Source organism: Lissotriton helveticus, chromosome 7 (assembly GCF_964261635.1).
Source record: "Lissotriton helveticus chromosome 7, aLisHel1.1, whole genome shotgun sequence".
Classification (NCBI taxonomy): Eukaryota; Metazoa; Chordata; class Amphibia; order Caudata; family Salamandridae; genus Lissotriton; species Lissotriton helveticus.
In genome coordinates, this window is record NC_136068.1 from 547,788,986 (window position 1) to 547,812,003 (window position 23,018).

General features: G+C 43.1%; 1 protein-coding gene across 1 annotated transcript in view; it reads left to right on the top strand.

Moving 5' to 3' along the window:
• Nucleotides 1-348: 348 nt before the first annotated feature.
• The window catches only part of LOC144769164 (extracellular calcium-sensing receptor-like), a 156,963-nt gene continuing 134,293 nt past the window's right edge, over nucleotides 349-23,018 (top strand). Inside the window, exons 1-2 of the mRNA XM_078653178.1 lie at nucleotides 349-354; nucleotides 9,146-9,982. Of these exons, the coding sequence (XP_078509304.1) occupies nucleotides 349-354; nucleotides 9,146-9,982 (843 nt within the window). The remainder of the gene's footprint in view (nucleotides 355-9,145; nucleotides 9,983-23,018) is intronic.

Below are 23,018 nucleotides of genomic sequence, written 5' to 3' on the forward strand. Positions count from 1 at the left end.
CAGGGACACCCTCACGCGCCTCCAGGCTAGGCAGGACTCCAATGACTCCTTGGGGCTGGGCATCAACAATACAGACCGGCCCGAGTACAGTAACACTGAGCCCCTGTCGGGGTCCTTCAGTGCAGTGCCCCTCAACAGCTGCGGCACGCGTCAGCCTCTGATCCCGCCAGGGACCTGCAACAAAGTCAGACCGGCCTCTGACCAGACCGGCCCCGCCCCGCCCCAGTGCCCGCTGTTGTTGCACTCTAGGGCGGGCAGGGCGTCAGCCGAAAACTGGAGTTGCACACCCCAGCACCGGAGCGGTTCCTCCACCCGAAGGTGAGGCAGGAACACAGAATAGTTAACAGGATGGAGGTATCAGGAGCGGAGGGCCAGCAGAGCCGGTCCCTATGCGGCCATCTTGGTCACTGGCGCAGCTCCTCCTATTAGGTCCTGTATTTTAATCAAGCTGTAGTACCCTCTTCAGCATTATGGTGGCCAGCTGATTTAGGATCCCCCTACTCCTAAGGATTCAGTTAAGAATCTAGGAGTCAGGTGGGACAAAGACCTTACCCTTGATACCCATGTCCAACAGGTATCCGCGGCCTGCTTTGGCAAGGTAAAAATCATTAGAAAAGGTATTGATTTCTTGCCTGAGTCAGCACGCAAAACCGTTGTGCATGCTCTAATCACCTCCCATCTTGATTATGCTAATGGTCTCTACATGCGTCTGCCAATTGGACTGATCCATAGGCTCCAGATAGAGCAGAATTCAGCAGCCAGACTGGTCTGCAAGGTCCCTCTTCGCAAACGTATTTCCGCTTACCTGAGATAGATGCATTGGCTATCTGTGGCCAAGTGCATCGAATTTAAGGCCCTTACGTTTGCTTTTCGGGCACTTCAAGGTAGGGGGTCAAACTACTTGAGGAAGAGACTTCGTCCTTACCAGCAGAACAGATCTCTTAGGTCTAACCACAAACAATACCTTACCACCCCCTGGTTCGCAAAGGCCAGAATGGGTTGAAGGACATTTGAGGTGGGAACCTCTAAATGCTGGAATAACCTATCTCCTCAATTGCGCGCATTGCAGTCCGAACAGTAATTTAGAAAGGCCTTGAAAACCTAGCTTTTTCGTCGCAATGACTAAATGTATACTGACCACTATCTCTACTTCTGTCCGTACTAGAGCGGGGACACCGCATCTGGGGTAGCTGTGCGCTATACAAGTATCTTCATTATTATTTATAAATTTTTTTATTATTATTAATTTTAGATATTCTTTCATTGTTCAGGGTGTTTCGCGCTTGCACAAATAGGTCTGCCTTACCATGAGCAGCTGAGGCTGGTACCCATGGGTTATTTAATCGGCATCTGGCCGTATTTCTGAGTGCACCTGCCCAAAACACCATAGGCCCTATAGGCCCCCTTAGATGTTCCTCTACGCTGCGCGACTTTTTAATGTAATGATTTCTGATCGATTTTCTGTTTTATCTGACTAAAATGATTCCGCATTATGATAAAGAAAGGATGGATAATTGTGGTGTGTCACAAGGGGATATAATGGTGTAGTGCCCCTAGCCAAGACTTATCTTTTGGAATGTAGCAGGCCCCACACCAAACTGGACAACATCGAATGGTTAAACGCGATAAATAAATTGTCGATTTTGTGTCTTCAGGAGCCCCGTCATATTAATGGTTACCTCATATACCATCTACCTACTACAGCATGCTCTAATTCGAGGCCATTTATAAAAATATCAGTCTTGTGATTCTTTTTTCCAGTCTATTGGAATTGAAGTTTCACAGGGAGTACGGAGAGTGTGTGTGAATTTTTATAACAATTGTTTAGTGTTTGAAGAAGTGCTGTGATCGAAAGGCTAGATAGAGACTTAACTAGATAAATAAGAAACATCAAAATTTGTGGCAAGGATTTTAATGCTCATTTATGTGTGTGCATTCCTAGGGAGGTATGTGGCTTTTGCGATAACTAGGGCAATGATCACACGCTTTCCACACACAAGGTTTATGGCAATATGATCAATCGTGTCCTCCTAAAACACAGCTTGGGGTTTGCAAATGAAATAAGTAAGCTATAGTCCCTTTTATTAAAACTTTAATGCCTGAGGGTAAAAAATTAGGATGGATTTCCACTCAATATCGAAAAATATGAGACAACATATTTATACTTTTAAAACCCACCCAAAATCTTTTAGTGATAATTACCCCCAAAGCTTCCAGGTTGACCGTCAGCTATGGGAAGTCCACCTTAAATCATATGTAAAAGTGAAAGATATTGAAATGATAGTCAATAACGTAAAATGGGCAAAGGTGAACCCTGTAGGATTTTATGGTAAATTTAGTAAAGGACAACAAATTATGGTTTAAGATTATTCTGGATGAAAATGCTTATAACCTAGAAAAAAAGAGGCTTTTATTTAAAAATCAACCTACATTAAATGGGAGCTCACTAAAAACATTAGCAGTAGGAGAGAACAAAACAAAGTCTGATTTGACCAGGAATGCACGATGGCACACAGGACACTAAAGTCTGCATTAGGTAGCTCTTATCAAGATTGTGGAATGCAGAAGACTTTATAAACGTACACTAACAAATAGGAAAATAATTGTAATGAAAGAGGCATGAACTGCCCTTGAACACACCAGTACATTAAAAGAAACAGTAAATGTGCCTATTCTAAAATCTTGATTGGGTTCCCTCAGATCTGTTCCATCAATCAATCATGGTTGGTAAAGTGCAGTTGCTCCCCTGCGAGGGTCTCAAGGCGCTCGGGCTTTGAGTGGGGGCGGCTCCATTGAGTGCTAGAAATATCAAACAACACCAAGATCGTCTCTCATCTGATCTATCAAGCATGCTACATTCATACCACAGACAATCAACACATATTAAACACAGCAAGGAGAAATAGACTCTTTTGAAAAGACCATCCCCAGTCTAACATAGAGAGACTTCCAATGTTCGGTCATATATCCAGTTGAAATAGTCTTACTTTTTTACATTCATATCAAACCCTAGAAAACAATTATTGGCAATGACGTTATTAAATCACAGTGGAAATGAAAGGAGAAATTACAATAATAATCCTAGCTTCATAAGGCAGCTTGTACATGGATTTTTTCTAATTTCCAGGTGGTCTCCTATAAATGCGTCAACGCGCGTCAGCGCTTTTATAGGGGACCACCTACAAATTAGAAAAAACCCTGAACTGGAGCAGTGTAGAGACTTGCCCGAGGCTGTGAGGTAGGTGAAGGACTTTCCTCCCATTCTGGTCTTGTAATGCGTGGGATGGTGGCCAGATAGAGGTCAGCTGATCGGAGGTGTCTCTTGGGTGCGTTGAAGGAGAGGCAGTTGTTCAGGTATGGTTTTGGGTGAAGTGGTTGTGATGTGGGATGTCTAGGATCAGTCTGGCTGCGACGTTCTGGATGGTCTGGAGGTAGTTTCTTGTTGATTCCGGAGTACAGAGCATTGCCGTAGTCCAGTCTGCTGCTGATGAGGGCGAGCCTGACTGTTTTTCTGGATTCAGTTGGGATCAATCTGAAACATTTTCTGACTATCCGGAGGGTGTTGAAGGAGACTGTGGATACTGCATTGATCTGGCGGTTTATCAAGAACAATGAGTCTAGTATGATGCTGAGATTTTGTGAGTGGCCCTTCGGGGTGAGGGAATTTCTAAGGGTGGGGGCCACCAGGTGTTATCCCATGCAGAAGGGTGGAGCCAAGGATGAGGACTTCTGTTATATCGGAGTTGAGTTTCAGGCATCTCTTCTTTATCCAGGTGGCGACGGCTTTCATCCCTTCTTGGAAGTTGTGCCTGGTGCTGTTGGGTTCTTTGGTGAAGGAGAGGATGATCTGGGTGTCGTGGGTGTAGGAGGCAATGTTGAGCCTGTGGTTTCTGATGATGGTTGTGAGGGGGGCCATATAGAAGAGGGAGGATTCCTGGGGCACTCCACATCTGGTCTTTGTTGGTTCCGAGAGGTAGGGCGGTAGGGCGGGAGTCTGATTCGCTGAGTTCTGCCTGTGAGAAATGAGCATATCCAGTCAAGGGCCTTTCCTCGGATGCTGGCATCATGGAGTCTGGTGACTAGTGTGCGGTGGAAGATGGTGTCAAAGACAGCTGAGAGTTCCAGGAGGATGTGGGCTGCCATATGGCCCTGGTCAAGGAAGGAGCGGATGTCATTGGTGGCAGCAAAATGGGCAGTCTGGGTGCTGTGGTTGCTGTGGAATCTGGATAGGGAGATGTCAAGGGCTCTGTTGGCTTCGATGAAGTTTGCTAGCTGAGTGTTGACAGCTTTTTCAATGTCCTTGGCTGAGAATAGAAGCAGGTAGATGGGCCTAAAGTTCTTGAGGTTCGTCGGTTTGCAGAGGGTTTCTTCAGGAGGGGGATGACTTTGGTACATTGCCAGTAGTCGGGGAATGTGGCAGTTTCGATGGAGCAGTTGATCGTCCAACGTTGTTCTGGGGTGATGGCCGTGGTGGCTCTGTGGAAGATGTGGGGTGGGCAGCAGCCGCGTCCGGTAGTGAGAGTACCGGCCGGGTGGTGACGTGTGGAGGGGGGCAGGGTGGGGTGGTAGTAATGTATCGATAACGGAGTTTAACAGGTAAGTAAACATATAAATAAATAAAACAAATTTCGTTGCGCGCACTGCATCGCATTTTGTGATGCAGTTCACGCAACGAAATTCATTTTATTTATTTATATGTTTCCTTACCTGTTAAACTCCGTAATCCATACGTTACTACCCCCCACCCTGCCCCTCCCCACGTCATCGCCCGGCCGGTACTCACACTACCGGCCGCGGCTGGTGGGCAGGGGTCTGAGGGTGCTCTGGAGTGGATGCTCTTCATGGTCTTTATGGTGTCCTCTGTCATGATAGGGGTCTAAGTGAGTAGAGTCTGTTGGGTGGCGTCGCTAAAGGTGAGAGGTGCAGCGGTGCGGAGGTCTTGGTTGTTGAAGTTGTCATAGGTCATCCTAATCTTGAGGTGAAAAAAGGTGCTGAGTCTGTGGCAAAGATCTCGGGAGGGTGGTATGTCTGTTATTTTGCTTGTGGGGTTTGGCGAATTCCTTGATGATGGAGAAGAGTTCTTTGGAGTTTTGGGTGTTGATGAGATTCTTTGTGGATTTCATTTGATGAGTTGGTGGTGTGTTGTGGTGACTGCTCTGTAGGCAGTGCATGTTTCTGGAGTTTTGTTGTTCCTCCATGTCTTTAAGAGTCATCAGCAGGAGTGATTGGATTCTTGGAGTGCAGTGGTGAACCAACTTGCTTTCCTGATGTGTCATCTTGTGGCTTTCCTGAGGGAGGCAAGTGTTTTGGCGCAGTTTGTGATCCATCGATGGAGGTTGCATGCCGTGTTGTTAGCGTCTGGCGTCATTGGTGGTGGGGCTTCCACGGAGGTAGCGGTGGGCGTGCTTGTGCACTGTAGGTTTTCTGAAAGAGAAGTGGATGCAGTGGTAATCTTTCCAGGGGAGTTCAGTGGTATGGTTGTAGGAGACATTGTTTCCTTCTGCGAAGATGAGGTTGAGTGTGTGTCTCGCTGTGTGCGTAGGGGGGGTGACCAGTTGCTTCAGTCCTATGTTGCTGAGGTTCCCTAGGAAGGCGGTGGTGTTGGGGTCATCGAGGTTGTCCAGGTGAAAGTTTAGGTCTCCATGTAGGATGCAGTCTGTGGAGGCGAGGGCGTGGGGTGCAATGAGGTCAGCGATCATGTTGGGGTATGGAGTGTTCAAGACTTATATAGACTTTTGGGGTCAATATTATTGAATGTTTTGAAAGTAACCTGTAGAACCGGGAAACTGGATACATAGTCCTAGTCACTGATCATCCCCATTTTTAAAAAGGTAGAACAAAATGAGCCATAATTCTATTGCCCGATCTCCCTATTGGATGCGTTGGTTAAGGCGTTCCGGGGAGTTATCTTGGGAAGACTGGAGATGCGGGCGGATGAACATGCCATCTTGACAGATAGTCAATATGGTTTCTGAAGAGACATGGGCACCATAGAGCAGTGTAATAATCTGTTTCTAATAATCTTAGAATATACAATTGCCAAAAAGGACTCAATTTACATAAGTTTAATGGTCTTGTCAAATGTGTTTGATTGTGCCATCTCCTAGTAAATTGCAGCACTTGATGGGGGTTATTGAAGTGAATGTGAATATAATTAACATCATCAGAGACATCTACATGGGTATCATTACCAGAGTCAGAAATGGAGTAGGGAGGGAGTGTGTTGAGGAGTTCTCCATATCTAGGGGATTAAGACAGCAGTGTGTTTTTTCACCCTTCCTCTGCACATTGTATACTAATAATTTGAAGAAGCTGCGAGAGGGGGTGGCAAGGACATACCCCAGGTTGGCCACAATCCAGTTCCAGTGATTCTTTATATGGATGACACTGTTCTGATGCCATGCACTACCATTGTGCTCCAGCTATTGATGGATTACTTTTCAGCTTACATAGGAGATCTGGACCAAGGGGTAACATCAAGAAGTAATTCATAATGATGTGTGAAGCATCTACCTCAATAAAGAAAGGGTTTAGTATCCAAGGTGTTGTCGTAAAACAAGCAGATACGTTTTCCTATCTGGGCGTTATTTTCAACTCCAGAGGAACTTAGATGTGTCAGGTAGTTAGGTGTGATTTGCCAAAGCAACCAATGCGTAATAGACTGTGTGAAGAAATTAATTGTGCAAGAAAAAGCATGCCTAAGACAATTGTTACAGATGACGGCAAGTTGTGTGTCTGCCCTATGCCACTCTGAGTTAAAGCTGCCATACATAGAAGATCTCATTAGAGTAAAACCTTTACTCTTGTGGCCTGATATATACACTAAACCAGAGACAACCTTAAACAGGAGAGTAGTTGCAGACTGTTTATTACTTGAGCGGCACTAGAAAAACCTTGGTTAAAGAATATTAGGAGCTTATGTGACGGGATAAACAGGCCAAACGACGTTGATGATCCTGAATAAATGTTGGATGTTAGTGAAGCAGTGCTCAAACATATGTGTTTCAACGTTTTGAGCTTCAGAAATTATCAGGAACTAGAAACAAAATGGGTTTTAAAGCATATTGCGAGATGACACTAGAGAGGGGTCTTTAACCTTATTTATCATCAATTCTGGACACTCAATGTCGATATTTTCTAATATGTTTTAGGTTCAATAAAATTAAGTGTATTGCTACCTCTCCACATATGAACGACTGGTCACACACCTTGACTAAATGCCCCTGTGACAACCATTCGACTTAATGTATGTTACACTTCACACGGTTTTGCAGGTTTTCTAAGGCTCCTAGGTTATTATTTCTGAGACCCATTTTTAAACAACATAACATGAGTTGTATCATTCTGGCCCTTACTTTCCTGCAACAATTTCAATCCCCTCTAATATGTGCCTCTGTAACATCCTATTTATGGTGCAGTATTCCAATTAGGAGACCTATAGGAGATCAATGGCCTGACCTTGTGCAATAGGGGATGAAGTGATACTGTTTTTAAGATCGTAATCTTATGTTATGCTTTATGAACTCACAAATTTATGATTTTATCTAAACACATTCAAAGGGACCATGATTGGTATAGTCTTTTATGTTTTTACTAATAATGATCGGTATGTTTGATGTTTCTCTTAGGACACTTGTGAACAGTGTTTCTCTGATTATGTCTGCCCACACATGTATGTGTAACAGGTACTGGTTGACACTAGTTTTAGACTTTTTAATTGCAGTGAAATTTTTGTTTTAATGCTGATTTCATTGTATATTTATAAATTGTGCTTTTCTGGCTTTTTCATAATGCCAAGTAAATATTGCTGTTGTGCTGCATAGTCCACATAATCTGTTATTTTGAGAAAATCTAGGCTTAAAATGTAATCTAGTCAAAAAGTAGCTCTTTATAATAAACACAGATGATCTGTATAGGTAGGAAACTATAAGAGAATGCACCATTTATAATGCAATTTTTCCTGTTGAATTTGATCGATGACACAAGGAAAAAGTACAGTGAACAAGAACTAATTTACAATGTGTAGGTAAAAAGATGCTTTTGATAAAACAAAACAGAATATTATATAGAAAACTGAAAAACAATAGTACCAAACAAGTCAAACAAACAAAATTAATATATTAAGTATATGTTTAGGATTAAAAACATAGCTAAAGGATTTCCTTTGTTTGTGTAAAATTTGTTACATTTTCTTTTCCCAAACTATAAATCATATGTCACGTGTGCAATTGATCAATTGTTGTCATTTACAATTAGTTGATAACTGTTACATAAATACAATCTCACAAAATAGATCTTTTTGATATATTTTCAATTTCTTAGGATAACATTTAAGAAATTTACAATTTCTATTATATTGGGGAAACAGCCATTACATTGCATGTGTTACACTGCATGCATTACAACGCAGTCGTTACAACAACCACGTTGTTACATCACAGTACATTACAACGCAAGTCATTTCATCGACTTGCTGTATGGGGCCCGCTAATATAAGGAGTAGAATCTTCCATTTCAACATCTTCCCCACTGTTGTGCACCGTGGAGTTGGAATAGTAAATTATACTATTCCTAAGTCCAGCCTGCCCCCTACAGCAAGTCAATCCAATGACTTGCGTTGTAATGTACTGCAATGTAACAACGTGGTTGTTGTAACAACTGTGTTGTAATGGCATGCATTGTAAACACATGCGATGTAAAGTGTCCTATTCGTTATAATGTTTGAGACTCCAGAAAGCAAATTTGTATTCAAAACACACTTTGGCTGGAATCAAAAGTGATCTGGCAAACTTTGGAAACAATTGAAAGTTAATATAATCATAAAATGCTTTGGATTATTTATTGTCAGAAAACGTAATGTAAAGGTTCCATTTTAATAATCAGACTGCACATATATTACCAGTCAAATTAATACAGTCTATTGTCTTTATAACTGAGTGCCTAAATATAAACCAACCAGGAAGAACCTCTCAACATTTTAGATCCTAAAATTACGATTTTGTTCTCCAGTCTGTTGCAGGTTTTAAATTCTCTAGTAGATACTGTTATGTCAAACAACCAGTATTCCACAACTCACATTAGACAATCAAGTATTAAAATAAAATGTGTTACATATTCATAATGCAAGCGTTTTCCACCTTTCTAGATAAGCTATGGTGCAGCATTGGGTTCACTAAGTGACAAAGCACAGTTTCCATCTTTTCTCCGGACCATTGCAAGTGCAGGATCTCGGGCCAATGCTTTCATTGAGCTCTGTCTTCACTTTGGTTGGAAGTGGATTGGAATTCTGGCTTCAGACAATGATTATGGTCTTGAGAATGGTCAAAAGCTAATGGACGAAGCTCCTAAGAATGGCATATGTATTGAATTTTTTGAAACACTAGCTACAAAGATGACACAGAAATCATTATTTCATATCATCAACATTATACAAAAGTGTACGGTAAAAGTTATAGTGTGCTTGACCTTTCCACCGCAGATGATTCAATTTTTTCAGGAGATCTCTGCAAAGAAGATTGTTGGTAAAATTTGGCTTGCAAACACCAGTTGGTTTTCCTCTCCTGTATTTTCCATAAAAGATTTGTGGCAAACGCTGCATGGTACAATTGGGTTTGCAGTGTATAGTGGAGAGATCCCAATGTTTAAGGAATTCCTTTATAGTATACATCCATCAAAATTCGTCAATGACATCTTTATGAAGTTGTTCTGGGAGCATGCCTTTGACTGCCAATGGCTGGAGGAATTGAACAGACCAACCACTGAAAACGGGACACCAGGAAAGAGATTTTGTAACCAAACAGAAAAATTGGAAACACTAGATGTGTCAGAATATGATGTGAATAACTTCAGATATTCCTATGCGGCATATAATGCCATCTATGCATTATCACAGGCCCTACATGATTTAAAGTGTTGCATACCTACAAGAGGACCATTTGCCAACGGAACATGTGCAAAGTATCCAGAATTTCAACCTTGGCAAGTGAGAAACTCTTAAATATTTATCTTGTTTTACAATTCAGTGTGTTATATCATTTTCTGGAAAAATCTTACAGTGAAAGAGAATGATGCTTTGAATAATGAATCAATTTAGGCAACACAGAGTAATGATCTGCTGTATATAATAATGCAAAAATATGATTGGGGAAAGAGAGCATTTGGATAATTTTTAAAACACTGTTATACAGATGGTGGTAATGTCTAGAAGTTGTAATTGTCATTAGGAAATCTTTGCCAATATCCATTTGCTATTTTGTTTACTACAGGAGCCCCAAAAGCAACAATTTGCTGGACCCACAAATATTTGATTTTTAGTTGTTAGTCATTCAGTGTCATGATAACAATTGATATGAAACCTATTGTAAGTCATCCAAGACAAATAAAACTAGACTAATATCATACTGCCCCTGTAAATGTAGGACCTAGAGGTTTTAGGATTGACAGCAATATTTTTATAATTATAGATGATTGTAGTACTATTAGGATTAAAAATAGGTTGCAAGGCCATTTTTTAAATTGTGTTTAATTTCATTCAATTAATATTTTGAATGTAACACCTGATGAGCTTGTGTCAGCAGATCCGGAAATCAGTCATTGTTATCATTATGTGGTATCAACGCAGTGTGATGTCAGGACCAGCCATGACCACTAACACAGAGGGACTCTATTCAGATTATATATTATTTTACTATATAATGATACACGTTCAACATTGTTTCCAAAATAGTGCATAATATTAAACTTGACAAGAGAAAAGGAGTAATTAATAATGAACTAGCATTCTCAAAGTTAAATAAAAAGTGGGAAACAAAGAATGTGAACTACAAATGACGTGCAGTAAATAAATGGGTTCTAATATTTTATAAATATGACCATAAATACAAAAAGCCTTATGAAATACAGAAAATATAAGAAGTCAACAATTTATCCTTGGAAACTTCAGAATCAAGTGGTTGTGATAAATCGTTTTGACGGTAAGATGTCACATGTAATTAAGTAATAAGGGCTTACCCTTTTCCTTGTAAAAGTAATTCACATCCACCAGTACTGAATGGATAAGGAACTGGCTTATTTAAAATTTTAAATGATATACTTAATAGCAGATAAAACAGTGAAATCAAATAATTTATTTTGAGACTATGATAATGAAAAGGTTAAGGCAAAAAAAAGCCATTAAGATAATGAATTTATATGAGTAGCGTCCTTGATATGTTGACCAATTGCATCCAAGTACTTCTCCAAGAACCTAAATACAATTGGACATTTATGAATTAAATGTTACAATGAACGAATATCAAATGTAAAATGCCAGCATATCGGAGTGCCAGGAAATTTAGCCTTAAAGAATTGACATAGTGTCCATAAACACACAAACAGTTGTATAGTACATATACATTAGTATGGTGCAGAGTAAAGGTTAACTAATCTAAAATATTACAAAACTAAATTATTTCAATTGTTCATAAGAAAAGGTGGAAGGTAGTTCTCCGTAGTAGTCAATTTATCCAAATAATCAATCTTACCAATACACATTGTATTCATTTTAGAAGGAACATGTCCAAGTTTGTAAGCAAAATATCGATTCTGCAGTTGTGGTCATGAGCAACACATTAATAAAGGTTTTTAGGATTATATCACGTAGGATTTCATATTTGTGAAGTTCTCAAGGGTGTACTTTAAGTTTTGCTTGTAGTTCTGAAGATGACAAAAAACTGATAAATATCAAATACATAAACCATTCCAGCATTAATCCAAGATTTTCAGAATTTTGTATCCTTTCTGAATCTGAGTGAAGGCTTATGCCAAATAGAAGGAGATTTAAAACATTTGACACCAACTTAAATTAAGGGATCAACATGAAACAGAATCAGCGTAACATCACAAAAAGACTTCACACAGTTTCAGAAAACTAGCTTTCTCTATTATTAATGAAAAGAGATCCAAATGATAAAAATATCACAGCATCTCTCAAGATATGCATTTTAAAGAATACCAAGAATCACAGTGTTCAATAGTTCTTGAGTGTCAAAGGGACACTCATGTTCAAGGCATTTTGTTTAAAGTAGGCAAAAATGCAAGATTAGCAAACGGTGGATTGTCGATAGTACACTGGCTTTCAAAACATTTGTTTAAAGTACGCAACAATGCAATATTAACAAACTCTGGAGTGTCAAAAGAGCGCTCGCTTTGGATCAGGCAGTCACAGTATCACTGAGCGGTTTACACTACCAGGCGCAACCACAGAGGAGTTGAAACAACATGGCGCCAATAATGAGGCAGACTCCACCATCATTCAGTTGGAACACAGAAGCTGTTGGGACCTGTAAGGTCTGCTGTGAACCCGTTCCTGCTTCAGATGCTGAGAACAAGGGAATCGGTTCTCTGGCGTTGGATGGCCTAAGGCGGCTCGGGCGGGGTTGGCATAGTTGCTGCATGCCTCGTTTGAAGGGAATCCACCAGATCTCCTCAGCACCCAGCCAGACATGCTGCTTTCACTTGGAGTATCCACTTACAGAGCATGGAATTGGGGCAGGGAGCGTCGGCCTCCCAAGGTTGAAAGTTTGTTTTTATAGAAGTGGAGCACAGATTCTGTTGAGGTTTATGCTGCTACTCTCACAGTCCCACAGCAGCGCTGGTGTGGCAAAAGTCTTTGATGACCCTGAGACCTTTTAGGAATGGGGGCAATCTAACAAGCCCTTGGAGAACAGTTGTTGCACACAAAAAGGTAGCAGGCAGCAGGCTAGCACACACAAGCAGGTCATAGAATGGCAGTCCATCCTGCTTCTCAGCACTCAGCAAGCAGCAGGCCAACACAGCACAGCAGTCCTTCTGACAATGTGCAAATGTAGAGACAGCCGCACCTGGTCACAAGTCCAACTCAGTATCTGATTTTAGGAGGTGAGAGGAGCCCTCACTGACCCCTGCCCACCACACATCTACCACAGAGCCACCGCTGCCATCGCACCCGAACTTAGATGGACCATCAACATCTCCCTCGAATCCGGCACCTTCCCAGACAACTGGAAGAGGACGGAGGTCAAACCCTTCCTCAAGAAGCCCACGGCCAACTTGACAGACCTGAAAGACTACCAGCCCATCTCTCTCCTCCCCTTCACTGCCAGAGTCACCAAGAGACTAGTAAACACTCAGCTGACCACCTTTGTCGAAGAGAACTCTATCCTAGACGCCTCCCAGTCTGGAGTCTGCAGCAACTACAGCATCGAGACCACCCTCCTCGCCGACATTGATGACATCCGCATGCTACTCGACCAGGGACACACCATGGCCCTCATCCTACTAGACATCTCCGCAGCCTTCAACACCATCTCACACCGCACCCTCGCAGCCAGACTTCACAACGCTGGGGTAAGAGGAACAGCCCTCAACTGGATCAGCTCCTTTCTCTCTGGCAGAACCCAGAGCATCAGACTCCCCCCTTCCTCTCCAAACCCGCAGATATCAACTACGGAGTACCACAAGAATCATCTCTCAGCCCCAGGTTTTTAAACATCTACATGGCTCCCCTCGCCGCCATTCGTCAGATGCATGGGCTCAGCATAGTATCTTCCGCGGACTACACCCAGCTCATCCTCTCCCTCACGAAGAACCCCAAAGACACCAGACTCTGCTTCCATGAGGAATGAAGCACATCGCAGCCTGGATGAAAAACAGCTGCCTGAAGTTCAACTCGGAGAAGATCGAGGGCCTCATCCTCAGACCCTCCACCTTCGCCTGGGACAACACCTGGTGGCCCGCCTCCTCTGGAGTCCGCCCACCCCACAGACCATGCACGGAACCTCAGCATCATCCTTGACTGCACCCTCACCATGACCTGCCAGATAAACTCCATCGCCTCCACCAGTTTGAACTGCCTTCGCATCCTCCGCAAGACTTTTAAATGGATCCCCCCCCCCCCCCCCGGTTGCAGGAAAACAGTCTCCCGGGCTCTCATACCAGCAGACTGGACTACGGAAACGCACTCTATGCCGAAATCAACAGAACTCTCCTACAAACCATCCAGAACACCGCAGCCAGGCTTGTACTCGGAAACCCACGACACGAACACATGACCCAACACCTACAAGACCTCCACTGGCTCCCCGTCAAGAAGAGAGTAACCTTCAAACTGCTTACTCACGCCTACAAATCCCTCCACAACATCGGAACCAAATACCTCAACGAAAGAGTCTCCTCCCCGTACCCAAAAGGAACCGCCGCTCCGCCGACCTCGTCCTCGTAGAGACCCACTGAATCTGCAGAACCAGAGCAGGTGGAAGAATCTTCTCCTGCGTCGCAGCCAGAGCCTGGAACAAGCTACCAGTCACCATCAGACCCTCCCCGACCCTGCACACCTTCAGGAAGAACCTCAAAACCTGGCTCTTCGACTGAACTGGAGCTGCACCCCCCAGCACCTTGAGACCCTCACCGTGAGTAGAGCGCTTTATAAACTCCTGATTTATTGATTGTTTGATTGAAAGCCCATGTACTGATACCCAAAAGTGCCTTTGATGTAGGGGGTGACTTCAAAATAACTCTCTGAAGTGCACAAGTCCCTTTTCAGCCTCATCCTGTGTTCCAGCCTAGCTATTGGGGTGAATCAGCCCTTTGTTTGGAGACAGGACAATAACTACTCAAGTGAAGTGTTACCTCCTCTCCTCCCTCCTGCCCAGGATGACCCATCAATATGCAGATAAATGCAGATGCAGGTGAGTGCACTGTGTTGTTGCTGTCTAGAGGGAATGTGCAAATTTAGCTATCTCACACAAGGGGAGGGTCTCATTGGAGTAATACCTACCCGATCCAACCGTACTACTTCACTGTACTTAAACTCACACTATGTACGGTGTGATAATAAAAGAAGAAAAAAGAAGGAGAAAGAGGAACTGGAAAGCACTACTGTCTTTTAGCAACTCCATTGGAATGATCTAAAATAATTTTCAGTATTACAGTATATTACATGGAGGTGAGTATCAACATTTGAAAATAGTAAACATTACTTTGAACACCTGGATTGAGATGCTGGCAGGAGTTACCTAATTCCTGATACTGCAAAATCATCCGAAATGTTAGCGGTCAATAATTGATATGTCGAAGGATGCTACCAATTTGTCAAGTGCTGTGTCCAACATCGCAATGCAATCGCCCCCACAGGTAACACAGTAGTCTTAGGCTTTAAGAACCGAGCCTGTCAAAGAAATCAGGCAAGTCAACATTCGTAAAATAACTATGCATAAGCAAAATCTTATTCCCATGCCAAACGCCAGACATGAAAACTCATCAGCTCCCATCAGCAAACTAGAGGTTTGAAAGATAATATTTACCTCCTTATAGGTCAGTATGCTACATCTTGAGAATAGGAGGAGAATAGTTTTGCACCTCTACTCCTGGTGACACCTAGATATGCCGGTTCCATCTCATGTAGCAAAACTATATGAACGTTGTGCCTATTTGCAGAGGAAAAGGCATTCCTTGTTTTGCTGAAGTTGTTAAAATCTTTAACATTCAAGTACATCAGCATCAATGAATTGAACTGTAGAAAACAAATGCTGGAACTATGCCATGACCTAAGAACCCAGAAGATGGGTGACCCAGTACCCAAGGATAAATTCTAGCAACTGAATGTTATGCTGCACTCTGTGTAGATGGAGCCATTAGTGCCACAGCTATGTCAGAACATAGCCAGGAAATACCTCACGCCCTCCACACTTCACCAGAACTGAACTTAATAATATGCATAATTCTCGTTCATTTGTCTAACAGGCAGAATGGGAGCGTGTCTGGTAAAACCTTGAAGAAGTACCAGCATCCTAAAAGTCTGACACCAACATCCTTAAAGTCTGGCACTCCCACCCTGATTCCAACTGGCTGTGAAATGATAAAAGCCAAACATGACATAGGAAAGCCAGGGAACAAGCCAAATGCTATCAGCTGTCATCAGCCACTCGAATCAAGCTATCCTGGCTGTTGAGGGCTGAATACCCGAAACAGGTCCTAGGATGCTTGTTTCCAGTCCAGGGAGGACCTGGCTTGGCAGTTCGGGCTGGACTGTTCCCATAGGGCACAGGGTAAAGACTGATTTCCATATGGCTGGGTTCAAACTGGAATTGCATGGTGAGCAAACAAACAATGGATTTAGGCCCAGATCTCTGTACTGAGGTGAATGTATGACATTGTTCTGCATTCTGTCCATCAACTGTTGTTTTTGCATTTGTCACCCTGAGTGGGACGGGTATGCTCAGACGTGAGTCCCGTGCTCTCCATGGCACTGGAATCAAGCTATACTGGCTGATGAGGGCTGAAAGTACGAAACCGGTCCTAGGATCCTTGTTTCCAGTCCAGGGAGGACCCGGGTTGGCAGTTCGGGCTGGACTGTTCCCATGGGGCTCAGGGTCAAGACTGATTTGCATATGGATGGGTACATACTGGAATGGCATGGTGAGAAAAAAACGATGGATTTAGGCCCAGATCTCTGTACTGGGGTGAATGTATGACATTGTTCTGCATTCTGTCCATCAACTGTTGTTTTTGCATTTGTCACCCCGGGTGGGACAGGTTTGTTCAGACGTGAGTCCCGTGCTCTCCATGCCACTGGAATCAAGCTATCCTGGCTGATGAGGGCTAAAAGTCCTGAAACCGGTCCAAGGATGCTTGTTTCCAGTCCAGGGAGGACCTGGCTTGGCAGTTCAGGCTTGACTTTTCCCATGGGGCACAGGGTCAAGACTGATTTGCATATGGCTGGGTTCAAACTGGAATGGCATGGTGAGAAAACAAACGATGGATTTAGACCCAGATCTCTGTACTGGGGTGAATGTATGACATTGTTCTGCATTCTGTCTAATACTGTTATTTTTGCATTTGTCACCCCGAGTGGGACGGGTATGCTCAGACGTGAGACCTGTGCTCTCTATGCCACTGGAATCAAGCTATCCTGGCTGATGTGAGCTGAAAGGCTGAAACCGGTCCTGGGATGCTTGTTTCCAGTCCAGGGAGAACCTGGCTTGGAAGTTCGTGCTGAACTGTTCCATGGGGCACAGGGTAAAGACTGATTTGCATATGGCTGGGTTCAAACTGGAATGGCATGGTGATAAAAAAAACTATTGATTTAGGCCCAGATCTCTGTACTGGGGTGAATTTATGACATTGTTCCGCATTCTGTCCATCAACTGTTGTTTTTGCATTTGTCACCCCGAGAGGGACGGGTATGCTCAGACGTTAGTCCTGTTCTCTCCATGCCACTGGAATCAAGCTATCCTGGCTGATGAGGGCTGAAAGCCCGAAACCCGTCCTAGGATGCTTGTTTCCAGTCCAGAGAGGAACTGGCTTGGCAGTTCGGGCTGGACTGTTCCCATGGGGCACAGGATCAAGACTCATTTGCATATGGATGGGTTCAAACTGGAATGGCATAGTGATAAAACAAATGATGGATTTAGGCCCAGATCTCTGTACTGGGGTGAATGTATGACATTGTTCTGCATTCTGTCAATCAACTGTTGTTTTTGCATTTGTCACCCCAAGTGGGACGGGTATGCTCAGACGTGAGTCCCGTGCTCTCCATGCTACTGGATTCAAGCTATCCTGGCTGATGAGGGCTGAAAGCCCGAAACCGGTCCTAGGATGCTTGCTTCCATTCCAGGGAGGACCTGGCTTGGCAGTTCGGGCTGGACTGTTCCCATGGGGCACAGGGTCAATACTGATTTGCATATGACTGGGTTCAAACTGGAATGGCATGGTGAGCAAAAAAACAATAGATTTAGGCCCAGATCTATGTACTGGGGTGAATGTATGGCATTCTTCTGCATTCTGTCCATCACTGTTGTTTTTGCATTTGTCCCCCTGAGTGGGACGGGTATGCTCAGACGTGAGTCCCGTGCTCTCCGTGTCACTGGAATCAAGCTATCCTGGCTGATGAGGGCTGAATGCCCGAAACCCGTCCTAGGATGCTTGTTTCAAGTCCAGGGAGGACCTGACTTGGCAGTTCGGGCAGGACTGTCCCCATGGGGCACAGGGTTAAGATGGATTTGCATATGGATCGGTTCAAACTGGAATGGCAACTTGAGAAAAAAAATGATGGATTTAGGCCCAGATCTCTGTACTGGAGTGAATGTATGTCATTGTTCTGCATTTTGTCCATCAACTTTTGTTTTTGCATTTGTCACCCCGAGTGGGACGGTTATGCTCAGACTTGAGTCCCGTGTTCTCCATGCCACTGGAATCAAGTTATCCTGGCTGATGACGGCTGAAAGACCGAAACCGGTCCTTGGATGCGTGTTTCCAGTCCAGGGAGGTTGTGGCTTGGCAGTTTAGGCTGGACTGTTCCAATAGGGCACAGGGTCAAGACTTATTTGCATATGACTGGGTTCAAACTGGAATGGCATGGTGAGCAAAAAACAACAATGGATTTAGGCCCAGATATTTGTACTGGGGTGAATGTATGACATTGTTCTGCATTCTGTCCATCAACTGTGGTTTTTGCATTTGTCACCCCGAGTGGGACGGGTATGCTCAGACGTGAGTTCTTTTCTCTCCATACCACTAGAATCAAGCTATCCTGGCTAATGAGGGCTGAAAGTCCGAAACCGGTCCAAGGCTGGGTTCAAACTAGAATGGCATGGTGTGTGATGTATTCCTATAGGTTCTGAATCGATCCCCCTATTCCTGACCCTATTCTGGTTAACAAACTAACAAGTTAACTAAGTAGTCAGCCCATGAGGCAGAAAACCCCCATGATGCAGATACCGTTATCTGACGCAGTCACACTACGGCACAGGAACATGTTATCTGATTAGGTCATAACGCTTGCGATCTAATTAGACAAGCGATATTCCTCCAGCCCCTGATAAGGCATACGGAGTTCTCATAACAAATCAAACCTATGACAACCTGGGCAAAACCCTGCGGCCATTGTTTTGATTTCACCGAGAACTTCAGTAAAAGAATGTGCTAACGAGCAAGTCGTATGACATCCTTATTGACGTATCTATGTCCATCCTTACGTCAATCTTGGCACCTTAAAGGTATAAATATTACCGATATTGCCCTATGCAAACACACGCGTGGTGACGAGACGGAGCAGCCATACTTGCCGAAGCGAAGAGCAGAGCAGACCCCGCTGGCGCAGCTCCGCCTTTCTGACGCGCTGAGAGAAGCTGCTTTCTCCTGCCGAGAAATCCAGCACCGGCGTTTCTGGGTAGCCCTCGCAGGCAGCCTGGAATATCGAGACCAGAGACGAGAGATACCATCCCTCATTCAACCTAGATTCCAGGTACAGAACTGAATAACCCCTCACAGAGAATTCTTTAGTTATTCACTTGGCAAAAACAAACTTAACTTAAACTGTAACTTTCTATTCCCGCCCACATATTAGACTTAGGTCAGGTACACGGGGTAGGCGTATTTAGAAACACCAGTTGAGTACGTTTAGTCAAATGTATATGTGTATGTAATATATTTTATTCATTTTAAACATCTTATGGCTTAGAAACCATATCAATGTTTTTACAGTATTATTTTATACTATTGCTTTTAATGTATGCACTTTACTTAACTATAAGTATTGCAATAATATCGATCCATTTCTCTTGTATGAGAAAAGAGACTGATCAATAAATAACACCTTTTTATTGAACACGCCCGTCTCTTCCTTTTCTCTACAATCTGATGAGACTAAGAATGCACGTACTGACTGAGTAAAATAAATTGCCTTTTGTTCACACGACTCTCGAGATATACTCTTGATTAGGGGAGAGCAAAGTTGTCATGTTCTATGGTTGTCAGAAACTAAATCCCTTCTTGTCTAATCAGGGAAGTTAAGTCCTCCTTGAACATTCGAGAAAGTTTCTAGTGAACTCTGAGCTAAGCTGGCAAACCCAAAACTTTAAGTCTAGTATCGACAGTAGTAGACCTAGTTAACGTCTGGTCTAGGCCTTTACTGCTGTAGGTATTATTCCAATGCGCAGAGCCTATTGGGATGATAGGAACTACACTACATGGCGCCCAACGTGTTTGGAAAGGGCGATAAAACTAACGTAAGACATTTAGAGTAACTCAGCCGTGCTTTCTCACTCAGACCCCTTTTCCCAAATACTCCAAAGACGTCTGGAGTGGGTGAAAGGTTATATCCGCCAGACCTCGCAGGAGGGAACTCCTATGTATGGTTCTTGGTACAAGTCAACGTTGAAGGATACACAGTTCCAAAATATTGTGCATCTAATCTTTGTTTCCATAAGAAACCTGATCTGCAAACAAAAGAAAAAACCTTTTGGACAGTAAAATGTCAGACAATGAGGATGAAAGAGAGGCAGTTAGATTAGCAACTGAACTCGCAGCAGCTGATGCTACCATGCAAGACGCAGACCCGGATATAATACTCATCCCGGTCATTAAAAGAAAATCTATAACCATAAAACTTATAGAAAATGGACTGACACCTAGAGGTGGTACAGTCATATTCGTAATTGAGGCACACGAATATCGGCAGACAGAGGTATACTATTCATGAATAAATTTTCCAGCAGCAAATGCTGTAACAAAGTACTTCCACTATTACAAAATAGAGGAACCTCCTGAAAATTACACTCCTTTCGAGGAGGTGGAAGCACCACTCAAATTTCAAGAGCATTTGCTCTTATTTGATGGCGCCCTAAAACATAATAATCACATCACCAGGCTCGGTCCTTTAGGTAGACCAGGAGCAACGTGGCCGGTCCTAGCCGGATACACACCACATCCAGACATCGATGGGATGTCTGCACCAAACCTTTTAACACAGCTAAAACAGCTAATAAAAATACACAGACAATTAGTCCAATATGTGATGCGGACTTCAACAATTCAGCCAGCGATTAAACTCCCACAGCTGACCCCTCACCAGGGGAACACAAATAAAATTACACCACAGAACATCCAGTCCTGCCTAGGTAAAGTACCGGCTAAACGGGAACAAATACCATTCTGGCTAGCGCAGAAAATCACCCAAATAGAGGCGGTGTTTCCAGACACCACCCCGCTAGAAAAGCACAGGATTCTGACTATCTGTCTTCCAATGGGAATCGCACCACACATTGAGGACTGTGACACTTGGGGTACAGTCTTTGCTTCCATCTACACAAAAACGCACGGTGTTCCATCCATTTCGGTAATACCAGATGTGCTAAAACAAATTCAAGATGAATATGGTCCTGAACCCGCTTTAACTCTTGGTATGAAATTACTAAAAGACTTCAAGCAGGTCTCGGCTATACTATTAGCCAACATAAAAGGAGAAGCAGCAAACGTGGCGATCCGCCAGAGGTTAAAAGAGACAGATATAGCAGACCAACCAGCTGAAATTGCCAGAATCATAGAAAAATCCTATGAGGAACTAGGTCGAGATAGTTTAGGTGGAATACCAGTAAAACCGCAAATAATTGAAAGTCCTGAAAAAATATTTTTTAATAATAATTCTACATCACCAAAAAAGAACTGGGATGGAAACAAACAATCCAATCCTAAAGAAAAGAAATTCCAGTCCAGAGGAAGGTCTCCTAGGCGAAGAGAAAAATCTCCAAACCAAAGACACAGGTCACCTCAGAGTGACCCCTCTGGGAAAAGATATAACCTTAGAAATAGGGATAATATAAAAAAGCCTGATAGATATCAAGACATTGATACACGTCCCTCTCAATCTTTTCAGACTTCCTCGCAGAAATCGGAAAGAAGAGGACGATCAGAACAAAGAGAAGAGCACACCAAGTCCAAAGACAAGGAACCTGCTCAGCTAAAAAAGAAATTACAATTTCCAAAAAAGAAGGTAGCCAGTATCAAGGTAGTTAACAATGCCGAGAATACTGAGGACACAACTGAAAAACGGAGAATGGGCTCAGACAATGCTAGACAGCGCAGCAGAAGTGAGCATAGCTCGCAAAGTCCTTATGAATCATCTGGAGACAGTGGACACGAATGAATATCTTCAAGTGGAAACTGCGGACACCAGAGTTAGCAAACCTCACAAAATATACGAAATAACATTGCGTATAGAGGGAGATAAGACTAGGAAAATAAGGGGACTATTTTGGGATAATCTCTCCAAGGGCTATGATATCCTTCTAGCTGAAAAAGACTGGCCACCAGAGTTTGTCAGGGAGTGCCCTCATGGCGAAGAAGTAATTATGCCTGCCTTCTCAAATCAAATTCCTATTCATAAAAAATACACACTTGCTAGAAAGTGGGCAGTGGCTCTAGCTCCTGCTTTATATAAAAATCACGTGGGATGGGATGAGGACTCTCCTCCTCACAAAATCCAGTTAAAATCACAACCTACTGCACAAAGGCAGTACCCAATTAAGCAAGAAGCTAAAAAACAGGTAAATGAAATACTAGATCAGCTAGAATACCAGGGGGTGATTGAAACTTGCACCTCACAAATGAACAACCCTTTGTTTCCGGTCTCCAAACCAGACAATTCATATCGTCTAGTTTTGGATTACCGACACCTTAACACATGTTGCAAAACTTTTGCAGTGCAAAACTCACATAGTGCTGCACTAATGAATAACATAGTGCGCAAAAAATACAAAACAACATTAGACATCTCTAATGGATTCTTTTGTCAAAACATAGCACCAGAGAGCAGATATTTAACTGCATTCTCAATAAATGGCACTCAAAAACAATTCTGTCGGTTAGCCCAGGGGTACAAGAACAGCCCGGGAGTATTCTCAGCGAGAGTAACAGAATTACTACAAATATATGATGATGAAGCATTATCTTATGTCGATGACATTTACTTAACAGATGATGACTTGGAGACTCACTTGAAAAGAGTGAACACCATAATACTTGGGTTCGCTGCAGAGGGTTACAAATTCAACTTTAAAAAATCCAGAATTGCCCATCTGACAGTCCTGTTCTTAGGATATGAATTATCAAGTGAAGGCAAAAGCCTGGCTGACAATTTCCTAGAGAAATGTGCCGTAATCCAAGCACCTAGAACACTAAAAAACCTACAGTCGATTCTAGGCTTCCTAAATTTCGGAAGAACA